This window comes from Aquarana catesbeiana, linkage group LG05 (genome assembly GCF_042186555.1).
Source record: "Aquarana catesbeiana isolate 2022-GZ linkage group LG05, ASM4218655v1, whole genome shotgun sequence".
NCBI lineage: Eukaryota > Metazoa > Chordata > Amphibia > Anura > Ranidae > Aquarana > Aquarana catesbeiana.
Genome location: NC_133328.1, coordinates 509290114 through 509310527, shown reverse-complemented (window position 1 = coordinate 509310527; position 20414 = coordinate 509290114). Strand labels below are relative to the sequence as shown.

At 39.2% G+C, this 20414-nt stretch overlaps 1 protein-coding gene across 2 annotated transcripts in view; it reads left to right on the top strand.

The window, feature by feature from the left end:
• Positions 1-20414, top strand: part of ATP6V1H (ATPase H+ transporting V1 subunit H) — a 198033-nt gene that overhangs the window by 87064 nt on the left and 90555 nt on the right. For both annotated transcript variants that reach the window (XM_073631599.1, XM_073631600.1), the window contains exon 10: positions 3534-3726. In XM_073631599.1, coding sequence (XP_073487700.1) covers positions 3534-3726 — 193 coding nt within the window. The remainder of the gene's footprint in view (positions 1-3533; positions 3727-20414) is intronic.

Sequence of the window (20414 nt, the reverse complement as noted above, 5' to 3'; positions counted from 1 at the left end):
ATTCTATTCCCTAGAGTCTCTGCTAAAAAAAAAATATATATAATGTTTGCAGGTTATAAGTAATTTTCTTGCAAAAAATACTGATTAAACTTGTAAACAAAATGTGCCAGAAAAGGCTTGGTCTTCAAGTGGTTAAGGAGCTGGTTTACATCCACCTAACTGAAACAAAATATATAGTACCTTTTTATGGTTGCTTGCTGTTCAAGGGAGTTCTGTATGTGGAAGTTTTATGAATTATTGATAATTCCTCCCTCAGCCTGTAGATCACCTATATCTTTATATACATTGCTTTATTCTGATAACCACCTGTCCACCTTTTGATATTGATGGTGTTTTCCTCAAGTAGAGACTGCAAAGCAAAATTTGCAGCAAAGCTGGAAGCATAAAACAGAGGAATTGAGCAGATGAATGGAGTGGCAGAGGGCAGACCAAATTCAAGACAGTTTGGAATAGTACACATTACAAAAAAGGAAAAAAAAAAATCCTGTAATTACACAAATTTATTTTCAGGTGGTACTGGAACACTTCTTTTCTTCTGAAGAAAGTAGAGTGCGAAGTTGAATCATCTAACTGCTTGTTTTGACATGGTCAGCCCCAAAGTTTTCAGTGGAAAACCGCTTCGAAAAACCATGATCCAACCACACAAGCAGGAAAAGCTTTTTTGTACAAGTAGTGTACATAATGCCTCTATTTTACCATTATTACAATAATTTTTGGTTGTTTTAGGAAAATGATAGATGGCATGTTACCTTGCTGCCTGCAGGCAGTGCTTCCTGTACGGACACTGCCTCCTGAAACGCCTTCTCTCACCTCTGTACTTCAGAAGGCAGGATACACTTTGATTTCATGTTATAAAATTGCTTGTGTAGTAGTTTTTAAATGTCAAATTCATTTTTTAATAAGGGATTAGAACACCTGTCAGTTGCTCAACCGCATACTCTGTGCTATGAACTCTTCAGCAGGTAACAGCTGCCCATACATCATATTTATACCCTGTAAAAATGTAAAAATATTACAAAGTGCTAACTCGTATAAATACTTATGTCATGTAATATGTTACACATAGGAACTTCCTGAAAAGCTCCTGCACTCCACAGACTGAAAATATGAAAGCGGAAGTGACACAAGGAGCCCTGCCCAACGTATTTAGTCATAATGATGTCATCAATGACCTGATGACGACATTACGACAAAATGCGCTGGAGTGTTCCAGGAAGTTCCTATGTGTGTTATAGTTTGTGACAGACAAGCCAAGTGGTGTCAGTTAATTTTTATTGTTCTTAACTAGAGCTGCACGATTCTGGCCAAAATGAGAATCACAATTTTTTTTACTTAGAATAAAAAGTTCATGATTCTCTCATGATTCTCGCGACGTAATTTTTTTTTAGGAGAGAGAGTGATTGAGAGAGAGTGATTTGAGAAAGAGAGAGATTGCTTGAGAGGGAGAGATTGATTGAGACTCTCAATCAATTTCTCTCTATATCAATCTCTCAATTAATCAATCTCTCTGAATTAATCTCTCTCTCTCTTTCTCTCAATCACTCACTCTATTTTTGATTAATTCAGAGAGATTAATGGAGACTTGATTGAAGAGAAAAAAAGATTAAGCATTTGATGATTCTAAAAAAAAAAAAAAGTAAAGCAGCTCACATTTCCTCAGCCTGCAGCCACGCTTGTCCCCGTGACCGCTGTGAAGAAGAAACATTACTTTCCCGACCAATCGCATTCTTCTTTGCTGAGTAACGTCAGCACGCTGGCTCCGACGGCTTCATCTCCGCTCCGAAACAGGGAGACATCCTGGGGACAACATGGATCGGTGTGCGGCGTGCGCTTTTCAACTCAAAACATTCAAATTGCTTAATGGTCAGAATCGCACAAATCCGGAGTTGCGATCGCGGCGGGCGGAGAATCGTGATAACGATTCTCCTTGATTAATCGTGCAGCTCTATTGTTAACCAAGAATAAAAATGGTTTTACACTAATGGAGGCTGCCTCCTGGTTTTCTTCCCCATATATGTGCCTTGCTAGAGAGTTCTGGAAAACATGGAGAATACAGTACATGTCCTGGTGTGCGGCAGGAGGAGAGTTACATCTTAAAGCACTATTGACCCATTTACTATAAATAAGGGGTCAAGGAGCTCCTGTGAGTGAGGTGTGCAGGAGGGGAGCACGTGTGATTACATTAAGAGAATAAAGACCCTGAGACTGAAGCTGCACTTTATTGAAGCACTTTAATTTGCACTAGAGACTGTGCAAATTGACAGAGACTTTATATTGCATATTAATAGCACTTTTTTTGGATTGGGATTTTATGGTATCACTGCACTTTATTGCGTGGATGTTTTGTTGCACTTTATTGAGATGATATTTTTACTGTGATATTTTGAATAGGGGATTCTTTTAGTAGGTAGTAACATTTTATGTGACATCAGTATTTATACAAGTTAGCACTTTTTTTGGAATATTTTTTATTTTTTGCACAGGGGTTGGGGTATTGCAATACATACAGCTCCACACCTATATTTGATTTTTATCTTTATATCTGTCAGTTGCTGTCTGTGCCCTCATTAGGGAATTTTATCCTCTCTATTTGTCCTGTTTACCATTATTATCGAAAGCAAAAGTAAAAAAAAAAATCCAATTTTTGGGATTTACAGCAGAAAAGTTATGGAGGAGGAATTTTCCAATGGTTCTGGTGACTATGGTGACACAGCAGGATTCCCTCACTTTGGAGGGATTTACTCTGACTTCCTGTGTTGGTTATGGGACAAGAAATGAAGGGAATCTTTCCCTATGGGACAAAAATGACAAAATAATTGACAGAGTTTTTAACCCCCATTACTATATGCAAAATGAAAAAAAAAAAAAAAAAGCCTATTAGTTAGACTTTAAGTGTTCTAGGATAATCACTAAAATGCAGAATAAAGCATAGGACGTCAGACCAGTGACCTTGTCATGGTTTTTGTGGCAAAAAAATAGAACTGGAAAGAAAAGGTATTGCTCATGGCAACTAAAAATATACTTGCCACCATTTTTTTAGTGTGGTGGAGTCTGGTTTAGTCAAAAACCTTAGTTTTAAGAGCAATCCAATATGTGAGGATTTAAAAAATCAGGTACAGTAATAGCTTTGAGTAGACATTGCAAACTATTCAAGAAAGGTCTTCTTATTCTTTAAGGCCTGGTTCACACCTATGCTTTTTTTAGTGTGTTTTCAGTTTTGCAGAAACACACTACAGCCCATTTAACATGGTTTGGATGTAGTTCACATCTGTGCATTTTATGGAAAGGGCCAGGGACTTTTTTCTGGTTTTTGGTTCCATAGACTTCAATGGATCAAGAGCATATATTGAAAAACGCAAAATGCACCTGGAATATGCAAACTACAAACTACATAGGTGTGAATCAAGCCTTAATGGATCCTTAAAATAGAAACCTCCTTATCATGCGCTGTAATATAGTATACACATGTTCACTAGAAGTATTATGTGTTTTTTTTTTTTTTTTTTTCTTACATTGTGTTTATTTTTATCTAGCATTATGTCCGTATTAAGTAACAAATGTGGATTCCAGCTTCAGTATCAAATGATCTTTTCTATCTGGTTGCTCGCATTCAGCCCTCAAATGTGCGAGTATTTGCGAAGGTACAACATTGTACCAGTGCTCTCTGATATCCTTCAGGAATCAGTCAAAGAGAAAGTAACGCGGATCATTCTAGCAGCTTTTAAGGTAAGGAAACCCATGAAATTCTGGATTTTTCAAATGTTTGTGTTGCTTGAAAAGTGATTTATTTGCAGTGCATTCTTATACTTTGGGAGCAAGTGAAAAACAGATGCTTTTGTTTTTTTTTTTTTTTTGCGTTTTAGGAAATGGTCAAATGTATCTTCAAAAAACGAAAGTTGCAGATTTCTGTAATACTTTTTGTTTAATTCGAATACCAATGTGACATGCTGTTGACGTGTATGATATGAGCCTGTCTTATGATTCTTCTACAGGAAATAATTGCAAACAAGGGTTTCTTGTAAGTCACTTGAATTGCTTTAAAATAAATCTTCCACCATGGAATCCAGGTGTGGCAGCGTTGTCACTGGTGTACAAGGTACAAGCATACAGATACACTGAGAAGTCTGCAGGAGTTCTGTAGGGCACCCATGTTATGTTGATTGCAGATGCAATGCAGGCTCCTAGTAGAAAAATAATAAATGCACATTTTTAGTACTTGCATTTATTTATTTTATTAGGGCCCGGTTCACACATGTGCAGTGCGAATTGAAGCTCAGGTTTCCCTGCGAAGAGAAAAATCAGTTGTTCAGAGTTTCATGTCAGTTTTTGATCAGGATCAGGTCAGTATTTTATCCTGTTCACAACGGAATGCATCTGCAAATCAGATGCGTTCCCATAGAAGATAATGTGCTTACAATTCACACCGCAATGCCCAGAAAACGCACACTTTTTTGGGCAATGCGGAGTGCGAATGCAATGCACATCAGTGAACAAGCCTCATTCAAATGATCGTATTTTAAAATGTCATGCAAATTGAATGCAGTGTAAGCCGTATCCAATTCGCATAGGTGTGAACCGGGCCTCAAGGTGAACTTCTCCTTTAGGCCGGGTTCACACCTATGCGAATTAGATGTGGGTTTCCCCGCATCCAAATCGCTTAGCAGGAGAAAGTGACTGGCTCCCTATGGAGCCTGTTCACATATCTCCGTTGCGGCTACGGAGCGCACTGCACAGAAACGCTGTGCATCTTTGGCTCCATTTCAGGGCCGAATTCAGGCAAAGATTCGTCCCTGAAATGGGGAACAGGGACGCACAGCACTCTTGTGCGATCCGCAGCTGGTTCCAGTGTGAACCAAGCCTTAAAATGCAGTTCTAGCAATCTTGGTGTGACTTTTCAAGAATTGTACTCAGAAGCAGAGCATTAAATTCTGGGCAATGTATGCCTGCATGTGACATCTGCCATCTAGCTACCTACAAGTCATATTAAAAATAGGATAGATTTGCATGCCCTTGTGACACACATTTTCCTGTCATTTGTAGAAAACTGTAAACCAATAAGAATGCTTATATAGAGTTTGGGTTTCAAAGTAATTTAAGTCGGCATAAAGAATTCTGTGGGTCTTCATATTGCTAAAGTCATAGAATGCAAAATAGTTATGTTGTATTTGACAAAAGTTTTAATATCCCTGTGCCTAGTTTAAAAGGTGTACCAGTTTAAATTTCTCCTAAGGTAAATGTTTAATATTGATTGGAGTTGGGACCTATAAAAAAAAGCGCATATTATAAGAAATGCTAATCAATAATAAAAAAAGCAAGCATATTATAAGAGAGGCTAATCCTTATAAAATGAGTAGCTATGAAGTAGAGCAATTTTGTTTCCCCTATTTTGTTTTATTAGCTATTAAAGGGAAACTATAATGATTAGGGATCCGTTTTTACTTTTGATTTAAACTGATGTTCATATAGATTTCTTATTTTACAAATAAACATTTAATAAATGGTGTACCTAGACACTAGTATCACAGTGGATGGTTTAAAGATGGTCGTAACTGTTTGCATTTGGGCTGTCTTTCTTGAATTAAGTGTGTGTATGCAGCTATACAGAGCAGATAATAGCTATGGGTGGGGAGGGGTGATTCACGGCTCTGCCTGAGTCAGTCATTTTTTTTCTTCTGGAGAGAGGGCGCACTGTCATCATTTTTATTTTTCTTATTTTCTATGTTCAGTAATTGAGGTGAAACACACTGATCGATTCCTGCATCCACACAAGCGATGTGGATGCAGGAATGCCCCCCCCCCACCTCCCACACCCCTGAAAAAATGCAGGCTTTTACAGGTATGTGAGAAATGTCAGAATTGGATCTATTTTGAAGTGGTTAAACAAAAAGAAAATATTAACTAAACATTTTACATTTCATTTAGTAAATAACAAAGTGATATGCAAATTAGGGACTCTCTGGGGCTATGTATTGATCATGTGTGAGCCCTTCCAAACCCCCTTTATCATGTTCAGCATACAGGCATGAATCTGTCAGGCAAATATGAAATATAGTAAAGTGGAATACTGCTACTGTACTGTCATAGTGTGAAGGCCATTTCACACTTGCACTGAATTTTGAGAGCCAGGAGTGTTGCATGTTTTCTCAATAACAACAAGTGCTGGACCTTTTTATCAGGCACTGTTGGGGTTTTCACCATTGTGGCAACACAGAAATAGACTGATTACCTTATGTTGCATGCTTCCATACTACTCTGTTGCAGTGGCAGTGTGTCAATTAAGGGAACACGGGTGCTGCCCCCTCTCTCCAGTCACCCCCTTCTGTGTATAATGGATAGATTCATGCATTGCATGAATCTATAGCCGCTGCCACCCCCTATTCAGGCGCCAGGCCCCTTTTCAGATGCCGAGCGCCCTAATTCCAGCGGCAGGGGTGTATTTTTGAAGCGTCTGTCTAGAGCCATAGGCTCTAATAGGCTTCAAAAAAGGTGAACTGCGAGTGCAACGTGTTGTGCTCGCAGTCCACCCATGTTTGTTAGAAAAGCAAATAAATATTTGCTTTCCTAACACTGAATCACCTCTCAGTCAATCAGGTTACTCGTCACCTGATTGACTAAAAGGACAGGCGCTACGATTGGACACCTATCAGGAGGAGGGGAGGAGACGCACGGAGGACACAGGAGCCGCTGTCGGAGCCGCTGTCTGACCCGCTGCAAGGTCCCATGGCTCGCCGCTGTCACCCGCATGCCTGACTTGCCACCCAGATGGGGTAAGTGCTGGGCAGACGGCAAGCCAGTGAGCTGGGGGGGCCCACAGTGGCAGCGTTTGATGGGGCACAGTGGCAGCATTTGATGGGGTACAGTGGCTGCATTTGATGGGGTACAGTGAGGCTGCAATTGATGTTTTTTTTTTCAGGACCCCCCCAAAAATTTTTGCCACTGCTCTGTTGGTTTCCTTACTTGCAACTTGGTACAGAGTGACTTTGATTATGTATAAGTGAAAAAGGAAGGAAAGGAATTTTTACGGTGCAATTTATTCAAATATAAAAGAGAAGGCTATATGTTTTTTTCCACTTTCTGTTAAAAAACAGTTTTATTGTTTACATTAAAAACAGACACATATGTCAATAATTTGTGACAATACAATTAAAACAGCGTGGTCAATAATGGAGGATAACATATAGGATATACGCTACGAATTCACAAATAGTCGTTATTGCATACTAGCCCGACATGTTTCGCATTAGTCGCTTTATCAAGGGGTATGCAATTGAGTAGCGAGTCATCCAATACTTTTAAATTATTCTACAAAAGAAGAAAAAGGGTTTTACATATAGAAAAAATATATTTTGCAATAATAATACAACATGAGATAAAGAATGTGTTATCACTCTGAGGCACCCATAAAGGCTTACCCCCAAAATAATTGACCCTAGATGGACTCGTCAGAACCAGTGTATGCAGACACAGCCGAGCGGGATAGCAAGGGAGGCTAAATATGCAACCACAGGGAGCAGTCAGGTGAAGCTGTTGTACAAAACAAAAGGGTATTCAATATAAGGGGATAAATATCATTGTATAAAGGGTTAATTGGATTTGTAGAGAATATAAAATTAAGTGAGTATCACTTACATCAAAGAGTTATTATAAGTTGCTCAGGGTGCCTCAGAGTGATAACACATTCTTTATCTCATGTTGTATTATTATTGCAAAATATATTTTTTCTATATGTAAAACCCTTTTTCTTCTTTTGTAGAATAATTTAAAAGTATTGGATGACTCGCTACTCAATTGCATACCCCTTGATAAAGCGACTAATGCGAAACATGTCGGGCTAGTATGCAATAACGACTATTTGTGAATTCGTAGCGTATATCCTATATGTTATCCTCCATTATTGACCACGCTGTTTTAATTGTATTGTCACAAATTATTGACATATGTGTCTGTTTTTAATGTAAACAATAAAACTGTTTTTTAACAGAAAGTGGAAAAAAACATATAGCCTTCTCTTTTATATTTGAATAAATTGCACCGTAAAAATCCCTTTCCTTCCTTTTTCACTCATCCAATCTTTATCTGGGATGAGGTGCCTACTTTAAGGGTGTTTCCCTTTCCGAAACCACAAACCTGTATAACTTTGATTATGTATAGCTACTAAAGCTGGTGAATTTGTAGCTAACTTCAAAAGTAGCAAATATAGAGACTGAGCTACAAACTACTGAAATGTCTTCAGCATAAACCTTTCATTGACTGAAGTTAAACTTGTTTGGTAAAATCACTAAGGGCTCAATTACATGGGCGCAGAGACCTGTACAGCGTTCATGAAAAAACTCCTCGAAACAACACCAACAAAATCCAAAAGGTAACAAAGCAGAAGCCTACTTATAAAAACAACCCAATTTTCAGTGGTTGTACCTTACCAGGCACTCAATTTGTTAAGTGTCATGAATGCCTTTGTTAGCCTAGTTATTTTTTTAACATCAATTTGTAGAAAAAAAATAATTAATTCTCTTTAGGGCTCACTTACACAGACACAGAGACCCATACAATAGCAGTTCATCTATGCATCTAGAACAGCGTCAAGCTCTGTCATCCAATTTGACAGAGCTTGAGCTCTGGGCAAAAATATCACTCTCTAGATGTGCAAAGCTGGTAGAGACATCTCCAAAAAGACTTGCAGCTGTTATTGCAGCGAAAGGTGGTTCTACAAAGAATTGACTCAGGGGGGCTGAATACAAATACACGCCACACTTTTCACATAAGTATTTGTAAAAAATTGTGAAAACCATTTTATCATTTTCCTTCCACTTGACAATGATGTGCCACTTTGTGTTGGCCTATCACATAAAATCCCAATAAAATAGATTTACGTTTTTGGTTGTAACAAGGCAAAAGTTGAAAAATTTCAAGGTCTATGAATACTTTTTCAAGGTACTGTAATGCCATACAGCCATTGCCTCTCCATAAACAAACTTCTGTATGGGCCTCTGTGCCAGTGCAAATGAGCCCCTAAAGAGAATGATTCTTTAATTCACTTAACAAATGTCTGTTACATTCATTTTTTTTGTAATATGGCTCTAAAAGAAGGCTTTCGTGACCCTTTAGAAATTGAGCACCTACTATAGTTGCAGCCACAAGGCCACAGAAAATTGGGTTAGATGTTTTTATATTAACAGTAGGGTTCTGCTTTGTTACTGTTTGGATTTTGTTGGTGCTTTAGTTTTTTTTTTTTTTTTCTTTTAGGGTGTTTCTTCAGCATTGAAATAGGCCTTGGGATAATTTTACATTTGTAAATAATTTGGCAGCTACAAAATCACACCTCCTTTGCATTTTATTTAACTTTTTGTTTTCTTGATTCTGATCCAATGTTAAGAAAAAATTAGCATAATTTCCTTTTTTAATTTTTTTTCATTTATAGTGCGCAATGTGCTTTAATATTGTGTTATCAACATAAAGTGTATACCAATAAAATAGTCACTGCTCAATTTCCTTTAATAATGCCAAGTGGGACTATTTTTCACTGTAATCTATAGGTCAAGTTTTACAGATTTATGAGAAGTTTCTCAGATTATGCCTCTTTAGTGTGGCCAACACAGTCAGTATTGGATGCTTCGATGGATTTATTGTTACTATGGAAACACAAAGTCTTTAGGAAAACATTTAAAATTCATAAGCTTAAAGATTTAAGGCACAATGGATGGTTTTATTGTTGTTCTTTTTTTCCTTCTTGCGGTGGAGGCATTAGGTAAAGATATTGCATTAAGTGCTTGCTGTAGAAGCAAACCAAGGCTGCTTTCCACACCACCTCTAGATGGACTTCTACTTTACATGAATAGATTATTGTCCTTAAAACAACACTGAAATGTAGGTAGCACAAAAGCATGTAAAAAAAAAGGCCATCTACTCTCGTTTCTTAGCCTCATCCATTACAGGCAAGGTAGAATTATTGGAATTGTGAAGTTTTCACAGGGGAAACACATTAAAGTGATTCTAAAGCCAACACATTTTTACCTTATTGCATTCCCTACATTAAGGTAACAAACATTTTACAGCTAGCTGCCTTCCCTCACCTCAATAAAAAAACTTTGTTTTTAACCAGATTGTATTTAACAAAAAAAAAAAAAAAAAAAAAAATATAACAGAGGTATTTAATTGAACATGAGAACAATACAAATACACAAAAATAACTGAAAAAATCCCAGTCCATTCCTAAAGAGTCCAGACCCATATATAAAAGTAAACACAAAATTCAAACCGAAGAGTCCAACCTTTACCATATACGGTCAAAATTAAACATAGCGTTACATAAAAAATGTTTGCTTCTCATATAGAATACACTTGTTTAACTGTTGTAATCATTCGGTTTTTGAAGGGGGGAAAAGCTGATACCCATTTAACAGTGATAAATCTACAGGCAGCAAAAAGTGGCTGAGAAACTGCCAATAATTTATACTCCAAAAAGGGGAATCAAAATATCCCAGGATAAATGTCAAAGGATCTACTCTGAGTGAGAAACCTGTTACACTATTATTATGAATAACTTCCATTACAAACAACAAAAAATTTCCCAGCAAACTTACCAGCTAGCCTGCAAGAAAACCAAATTAGCCATAGCAGTTCATATCAATGACAGAGGGTTTAGTTGCACACATTTGCAAATGTATGTGAAAGCCACAGTGCCTCGTCAAGGCTTCTCTGTATACTGCGGTCCTAACTCTATAGTTTTAAAAGTCTAAAAATTTAAGCATAGATAGCAGTGGATACATTAAGGACAGGTGTGCCTGGAGGGGGCCCATTCCTCCTAACCATTGCACAGAGCAGGTGCGTATTACAGGCTTATTTTAATTAAAACAAATGCCTTTAGTAACACTTTAAGACTGCATTCACATATGAACATGAGCTGAATCACGATTCCTCCCCGGGATTTCAAATGGCTGCGGGACGTGATTACTCCTAATGGCACCCCAATCGCGGCATTGATTTTGCTGCAAAAGGAACATGAGCTTATTTTGGGCGACAGCTTCACACTTTGCCATGATTGCAGCCCGATTTACCGCACAACAATTTACCGCGTTTTGCAGTCATTTGAAATCATGGGGCTGAATTGCGGCAATTCCGCCCACAATCATGTGTGACTGCAGCCTAATTGCACTTATTTTTAAGTAGAGCAAGGTGTTTTTTGAAGGGGTAGCTGACCTTTTTTAACCACTATTGCTCATTTCTAGCATTCTCTGGCACTTTTTTTTTTTTTTGCATTGACCCATAGGATAACATTGAGTTGATTCTACAGACAACCCTTGAAGGAAAAAATAACATAGGATTTTACTAAAGAAAAATATAAAGTGGTTGTAAAGCCTTAAGGTTTTCCACTTTAATGCATTTTCAAACCTTCTGTGCTGCAGCTCCCCCCTGACCTCTCCTTTTTCTTACCTGAGCCGATCCATTCCAGCTATGTGCACAAGCACAGCGGCTCCAGCTCTCCTTATTGGACAGATTAATAGCAGTGGGAGCCATTGGCTCCCGCTGCTGTCAATCAAAAATGGTGACATATCTGTGTTAACGGACACAGCAGCGGGACTTGGGCGCAAGCAGCTTTTCCGTGGGGACACCTGAAGAAGAGGAGGGGCCTGGAGAGCCGGCGGGGGAAGAAGACGATTGGGGCTGCTCTGTGCAAAACCATTACACAGCGCAGGTAAGTATAGGCATGTTTTGTTGTTTAAAAAAAAAATGTGTGTGTGTGTATATATATATATATATATATATATATATATATATATATATATATATATATATATATATATATATATATATATATATATATATATATATATATATATATATTATTTTGTAATGTAAATAATGCATAATAATTTACATTGACCCTGATTTATTAAAGACGTAGAGCATTTTCACTTCCAAAGTGAGAGTTCACTTTACAAAAAATTCATATGTAAGGAAAATGTATTTAAAAAAAAAATACACTAAGCTAAGTGAAGGGAAATGCATCAAAAACACGCATGCAGAAATGTGTTTGGAATGGATCTGGAGTGCGTTTTTATGGTGTGAACCGGCCCTGAGGCTTTTTATGTAAGGGGCAGTTAGTCAAAACAGTGTAGCCCTCCACGGAATACCAGACACAAGTAATTTTAGTAGTTACTAGTAGACTTTATATGTAAAAGTGCCTAAAAAAAACCTGTTTTCTTTATCGTACATCAGGGGACACAGAGCAGCTATAGTAATTACTATCTGGGTTATGCGCCACCTATATTTGAAAGTACACTGGCACATCAAAAAGACAGGAAGTCCCCCTCTATATAACCCCCCCATACAGAAAGTACCTCATTTTTTTGCCAGTGTCTGCAAGGTGGTAGTCACTGATGTGATACATGTGCTCTTGAAGGCATACTTGGAGGTCTGGACGGTTTTATTAAGAATCATGGATTTCAACCAGATCCACTTGAAAAAGCTGTCAGCCAAAATGGATGGTGCCTGAGCCTCACTGGAAGGAGAGAAGATTCCTCGAGGTTTGCCTGTAATGCAGCCTTTTGGCGCTGGACCCTGCATAATGGAACCCAGTGCAGAGTTTGTTCTGACCAAGGTGCTTTCCTGCAGGGTGCTATACAGGTCCAGGGGAGTGGACCCCAGATTAAGGGGGAGCCAGTCTCTAAAGGTCATTTATGACAAAGCGCGCTGTGATGGGTGAAGATTGGACTCCTGTTATGTTCAGAGTCCTGCAGCAGTCTGCATTTTCTCTCTTTTTTTTTTTTTAAAAAAAGAAAGATCTGACTGTCCTATCAAGGCCACTGGGAGCAGTGTGCTGTTTAATCATGCTATGTACTTCTTGGTTATGTGGGCTACTGTTTCTCCTCCAGCCACTAGAGGGTGCCGGCTTGCTCAGTATGGCCTATTTTTATATAGGCAGGAAGTGGAAGGGCGGCCATGCCATGTGGCAACAGGTTCAGCAGGCCTCTGGGGACAAATCAGCAGCCCATGGATACGAAGTGTGAGTACTTACTATGGGAGAACTTTGTGACAGACAAGTCATGATTATATGCTGCCTATTTACTGCTTTATCGGGGGAGCTGTACAACTGTAAGTTGATACACCCCTAGATGGTTAGCAGTTCACTTTAAAGTGTTGTTGACTGCTCGGTAGGAAGGTGCAGCGTAGTATACGTGCTTGCAAACTTGTTGCATAAATGCATGTTTAAATATACACGTTTTAAAAACATGAGCATGGGTGCATTTTAAGGAGTTGTATCTCCAGTATATTGCATATGTGCTTGGCTAAATCCTGCAGGACTAGTATGGGGCCCAACTGCAGTTAAGCAGATGCATGCTTGCAAACTAGCTAAAATGCACGGTTGCTGAAATGCGCGGTTGCATTTGCATAAATATACATGGTTATACATGTTTGCATGAAGATACATGATCATAGTTGCACAAGGATGCATGGTTGCACAAGGATGCATGTTTGTTCATGTTAGTATAAATATTCATGGTTATATATGATTACATAAAGATACACGATTGCATAAAGATGTATGTTTAGACATGTTTGTATAAATATACACAGTGATACATGTTTGCATGAAGATACGTGATCGCATAAAGATACGTGATTGCATAAAGATGCATGTTTAGACATGTTTGTATTGATATACATGGTTTTACTTGATCGCATAAAGATATATGGTTGGATAAAGATACATAATCGCATAGAGATACATGGTTGCATAACGATACATGTTTATACATGTTTACTTAAATATACATGGTTATACATGTTTTCATGAATATACGTGATCACATAAAGATACATGATCGCATAAAGATTCATAGTTGCATAAAGAGTTGCATAAAGATACATGTTTGCTTAAATATACATGGTTATACATGATCGCATAAGGATACATGGTTGCATAAGGATATAGGATTGCATAAAGTGACATGGTTGCATAAAGATGCATGTTTATACATGTCTGCATATATACGTGTTGCGTAATGTTGCATAAACATGTTTCATAAATGCATGCTTGCTTATTGCGTAAATGCTTGTTTCCATGGGTACATATTGCATGGATGCATGTTTAAAGGAACGCACGCTTTCTTATTTTGCCCAAATGAATAGTTGCATAAGCACATGCTTCCATAAATGCATACCATAGATGCATATTGCTTAAACACATGCTGGCATGTTTTCATTTGTACTGCATACGTATGTTTATTTATATTAAGCTGTATACATATGTACTTGTTTTCCTGGGACTACATACATATGTGCTTATTTGCATAGAACCACATGCATATGGGCTTATTTGCCTGGGGCTACATGCATATGTGCTTGTTTGCCTGGGGGTACATGCGTGTGTGCTTATTGGCCTCGTACTGCATACATAAATGCAAGTATACTTTGTATACCTGCATACTTGCATACCTAAGGGGTTGCATAGAGGTAAACCAACATTGTTTTAGGCCTGCATCCTTGGTGGACTGTAGATTAGGTTGGCTAATATAGTTGCTGTGTTATCTACCTGTTATACCAGTTAAATAGTTCCAGAAGAGAGAGGCAGGGGCACCGCTCTCAGGTTCAGGGATCTGGCGGTGTCCACATCTCCCAATGGACAGTGGTGTCGGGGGGCATCTGAGCCACTGTGGTGTTTGGCATTGCAGTGTTTCCTGTCACATTCATTTTTCCTCAGACTGCGGCTGCATCACCTTGATCATGCCTGATCTCGGTTGATTGAAGCCTAAGCATGATCAAGCCTGATTAGTATATAGATGGGAGATTGCCCGGGAATACCAGATGCTGTAAGCTTTCCCCACCTGGGTGAGGGAGGCATCTGAGGCTGCTGTGTTTTGAGAGTATCTCAGGCCAGAAAATCTTAGGCAGTCTCTGAGGTGAAGTGCACCTTATGGTGGTACTGTCTGGGTCTGTCAGAGTCGTCGGTGTTTTGCCCTGCATTTGCTCTTGGAGCAGAAGTTTTGGGCTCATTATTGCGAGACAATTAAAAGGTAGCCGTTCAAAAACCAAATAGGGATATGAAGTCGATCTTAAGATCTCAAGCCGCTGAACATCCTTCTGTTTCAGATGGGCTAGACTGTTCAGTGATGACCTCTATGCAAGAGATATATTTCTACAGGAGGAATCTGTGTTTAGGTCAAAGCACATTCCCTATATAGAGCCCTACTCCAGGTCTTGGCAGAGGTTCATTCTCGTTGTCTGGAACTTGAAGATCCAGGCATTGGACTGCCAGAAGGCTCTGTTTCCGGGGTGATGCAGAGCAAAATAATTTTTGCTTGATATTCTTCCTTTTCAGGAGATTCCACAGGAGAGAATACTGTCCAATAGCTTGGAATTTTTTGCCAGTATGCCTTGCTCTGGATTATAGGAAAAACCTGTTGTAGGTTCAATCTGGAAATGCCTCTGCAGGCATATATATCAACCACCAGGACGGCACCAGAGGTTATGCGACTAAGGGAGGTGTACCACATTCTGTCTGGGACAGTGCAAGTGCTGTCTCTATCGCCAATACATGTTCCAGGTATAGGATAGTGGCAAGGGGAACTCTGCAATGGAATCTACTAGATTCCAAGTTCTAAAACAGTTTGGGACAGGTGTGTCCGGTACAAGAGTCCCAGTGCCAGTAGGGGTACATGTACTGATAACACTTTTAAGGTCTGGTTCTCCCTTTATTTGATGTTTTTTTTTTCCCTGTTTTGGATTTTGCCACATCTTTTGTGAAGAATCCGTGAGGTGGTAACACTGATATTAGTGTTGGCCGAATTAGTCCAGAGGGGCTTGGTACACTGACCTAGCGAGTCTTGCGGGGGTTGCTCCTTGGACACTCCCATTCCAGTGGGACCTGATGGTCTTGAGTCCTGTATCTCAGCACTGTTGAACCCCTGGAAGCCAGCTTCGGGGAACTTCAATTACAGGACTTGAAATATTTTTTTGCCTGGGGTGAAGCCAGGAAGTGGCACCCGCAGAAATATGTGAGTGGGAGATTTTCTTTTTCTTCCTCCAATCGGTAGAGGAAAGGAGTTTGGCCTTAAGTACCGTTAAGGACAGTCCCGCCTGTCAGGCCATTCTTACCTCCTTGGGACTTCAGTTGATCTTGACTGTCCTTGCAGAGGCCACTTTTTGAACCAATCGGGGGATTCTGTTGGTCCTTTTATGGCAGAAGGTGGCTTCTTTGGTTGCTATTACTTCATGAAGTGGAGTTGCAGAGTTGGCGGCTCTTTCATGCAAGGAGCCATTCTTGGTCTCGCATCATAAGGTGATGTTGTGCCCTCATCCATTTTTATTGCATAAAGTGGTTTCTAGTTTTCACTTGAATTAGGACAGTGTCTTGACTTTTATTTTTCTCCTAATCCACAGTCGGTAGGAAAAAGATTGCTACCTACTCTAGTGGTAGTTCAGATGCTCGGGGTCTACTTGAGTTGTTGGCACAAGTCAGGAATCCTGGTTTGTGCTGCCAGAAGAGCCCAGGAAGGGTAGATGGCATCCAGCTCGAGTATTTAGCAGTGGATCTGCCAGTTTATCAATTACGCCTATGGTTTAAATGGCAAAAATAAGGTAAATATGTATTCCTGCGCTACCATGTACGGAAGGATCAGGATGGAACTGCTGCAAGCACCGAATAGGGGGTCAATCCATACCCATATGTAGTAAATAGAGTGAGGGTTGGTGCTGCGCTGTTCACAGATAGTTCAAATAGAGAGAGAGAATCGTGCTGCTAAAGGGGCAGTACACATAAAACAAATGCAATTTCATACAAATAATAAATGGCAAATGTGACTGTGTACAGTGCATGATAAATTACTACTGAGACTGATATCAAAGTGCAAGGTGCATAATAAATGCTAAAAGTGCAGTATTACTTCTGTATCTTAGATATGTGCAAGAAAAATATATAAAAAACAACATCAACTGTGCAAAGTCACAAAGTCAACTGTGCAAAAATACACAAATAATTTAATGTGCAAAATGTGCAAAATAGAAAATAAAATAAAAATCCAATAAGAGTCCAATGCTGTGCAAAAATGCAATAATACTGTGTGCAATGCAATAAAGTCCAGTTGAACTATGCAAATTGCAAATTTATACATGTAGTTTTACATGTATTATATATAAATATATATTAATATATACTTTTGCCTGGTATCGTTAATTTTAATGTCTGTGATTTTATATTTTTGGGTACGACATTATTTTATCCATACTGATATCATTGTGTTATTTTATATTGCTATTGCTCAGCAGTGCATACGTCAACACTGATGTCTATCTTACCCTTATCCTGTTCTATAAACATTAGGTTTGCGGTCCAATACTAATTCTAGATCTTTTACCACAATTCAGCTATAGCTGCTTGTTAATTTTTATTCAATTTTTATTCATTTCCCGTGTAAACTTATTTTTGGATGTGCTGCTCTTCCATTATACAAGCTGCACATTATTGCTGTGTTGACAATTGTTTACCACCTTGTAAATGGCCGTCCATTATAGTATTAGATAACCAATAAAATGGCCGCGCTCCTATAGTACAGACGATCCCTTGGAAAATGGCTGCTATGTTATTTAGGAATTGGGCTACAGGAAAATCGCCGCCCATTATAATGAATGGAGTAGACTATTTAAAGACATGTTTTGTGCCTTCCCATCATCCCCTTGATGAAGTCACGTGACAGTGACGCCACGCGTAGGGAAGGAAAAGCACTCAGGTTGACGCTGGCAAGCGAGTTCGCTGATCGTGGAGCAAGGTCCTTTTAATCCATTTATGTGAGTACCCGGAGTTTGTTTATTAATAAAACTACGCTGTTTAAACATACTACACTATCTGGAACCCCCCTCTTTCTTCTCTTATTACCTCTCTGTGCTACCACCAAGAGACAAAGACAGTTTACAGAGCCCGACCTATCCAGGAAGATGAGGGAGAAGCAGAGATTACTGATCTATACATATATGCGGTTACCTCATTACCGCAAGGCAAGAGGCCACTCACACTAGTGTGTATTTTTGCACGAAGAGGAGACATACATTCCTCAGCACCTTGTGTCTGGCACATTTGAATATTTATTGCACAAAGAAGAAAGAAATCTATTGCAATTTCCATAGTTCAATTGGACTTTATTATTGCACTGCACACAGTATTATTGCATTTTTGCACAGCATTGGACTCAATTTGTATTTTTATTTTCTATTTTGCACACTTTGTTGGATTTTGCACAAGATATTTGCACTTTGCACAAAAAATTATTTGCGTATTTTTGCACAGTTGACTTTGCACAGTTGATGTTGTTTTTTATATATTTTTCTTGCACATACAGTGGGGCAAAAAAGTATTTAGTCAGCCACCAATTGTGCAAGTTCTCCCACTTAAAAAGATGAGAGAGGCCTGTAATTGTCATCATAGGTATACCTCAACTATGAGAGACAAAATGTGGAAACAAATCCAGACAATCACATTGTCTGATTTTTGAAAGAATTTATTTGAAAATTATGGTGGAAAATAAGTATTTGGTCACCTACAAACAAGCAAGATTTCTGGCTCTCACAGACCTGTAGCTTCTTCTTTAAGAGGCTCCTCTGTCCTCCACTCATTACCTGTATTAATGGCACCTGTTTGAACTTATTATCAGTATAAAAGACACCTGTCCACAACCTCAAACAGCCACACTCCAAACTCCACTATGGTGAAGACCAAAGAGCTGTCGAAGGACACCAGAAAAAAAATTGTAGAACTGCACCAGGCTGGGAAGACTGAATCTGCAATAGGCAAGCAGCTTGGTGTGAGGAAATCAACTGTGGGAGCAATAATTAGAAAATGTAAGACATACAAGACTACTGATAATCTCCCTCGATCTGGAACACCATACCTAATGTGAAGCATGGGGGTGGCAACATCATGCTTTGGGGCTGTTTCTCTGCAAAGGGAACAGGATGACTGATCCGTGTACATGAAAGAATGAATAGGGTCATGTATCGTGAGATTTTGAGTGCAAACCTCCTCCCATCAGCAAGGGCATTGAAGCTGAAACGTGGCTGGGTCTTTCAGCATGACAATGATCCCAAACACACCGCCCGGGCAACGAAGAAGTGGCTTCGTAAGAAGCACTTTAAGGTCCTGGAGTGACCTAGCCAGTCTCTGGATCTCAACCCCATAGAAAACCTTTGGAGGGAGTTGAAAGTCCGTGTTGCCCAGTGACACCCCGAAAACATCACTGCTCTAGAGGAGATCTGCATGGAGGAATGGGCCAACATACCAGCAACAGTGTGTGACAACCTTGTGAAGACTTACAGAAAACATCTGACCTCTGTCATTGCCAACAAAGGATATATAACAAAGTATTGAGATGAACTTTTGATATTGACCAAATACTTATTTTCCACCATAATTTGCAAATAAATTCTTTCAAAAATCAGACAATGTGATTGTCTGGATTTGTTTCCACATTTTGTCTCTCATAGTTGAGGTATACCTATGATGACAATTACAGGCCTCTCTCATCCTTTTAAGTGGGAGAACTTGCACAATTGGTGGCTGACTAAATACTTTTTTGCCCCACTGTATCTAAGATACAGAAGTAATATTGCACTTTTAGCATTTATTATGCACCTTGCACTTTGATATCAGTCTCAGTAGCAATTTATCATGCACTGTGCACTTTGATACCAGTCACATTTGCCATTTATTATTTGTATGAAATTGCATTTGTTTTATGTATACTGCTACCTTTAGCAGCACGATTCTCTCTCTCTATTTGAATTATCTGTGAACAGCGCGGCACCAACCCTCACTCTATTTAAATGGCAAAAACTCATTTTTTCTGGGGAGAGATTCTCTAGCAGGTGTGGGAGTACCTTGGGCCATCCATCATCGGGTGTCAGTGGCCCAGGTGTACAAGGCCACTATTTGGTCTTTTGTTTATACATCTACAGGATTTTTACCAGGTCGATGTCAATAACGTAGAAGACACTGCCTTTGGCCTTGGTGTATTACAAATAGCATAGTAGGGCCTTCTCTGGTAGCAGTTTCTATGGTGGTTTCTCTCTCCCCTCAGGGGCATTGCTTTGGGACATCCCAGATAGTAATTACTATGGCTGCTCTGTGTGTCATGATGTAAGATAAAGAAAATAGGGTTTTTTCCTACAGCTTACCTGTAAAATCCTTTTCTTGGAGTACATCATGGGACACAGAGGTCCCTCCCCTCTTTTTGGGAATTTCTTGCTACAAAACTGAGGTACTTCTTGTATAGGAGGGGTTAGATAGAGGGGGACTTCCTGTCTTTTTGGTGTACCAGTGTCCATTCACCTATAGGTGGTGTATAACCCAGATAGTAATTACTATAGCTGGTCTGTGTCCCGTGATGTACTCCAAGAAAAGGATTTTACAGGTAAGCTGTAGGAAA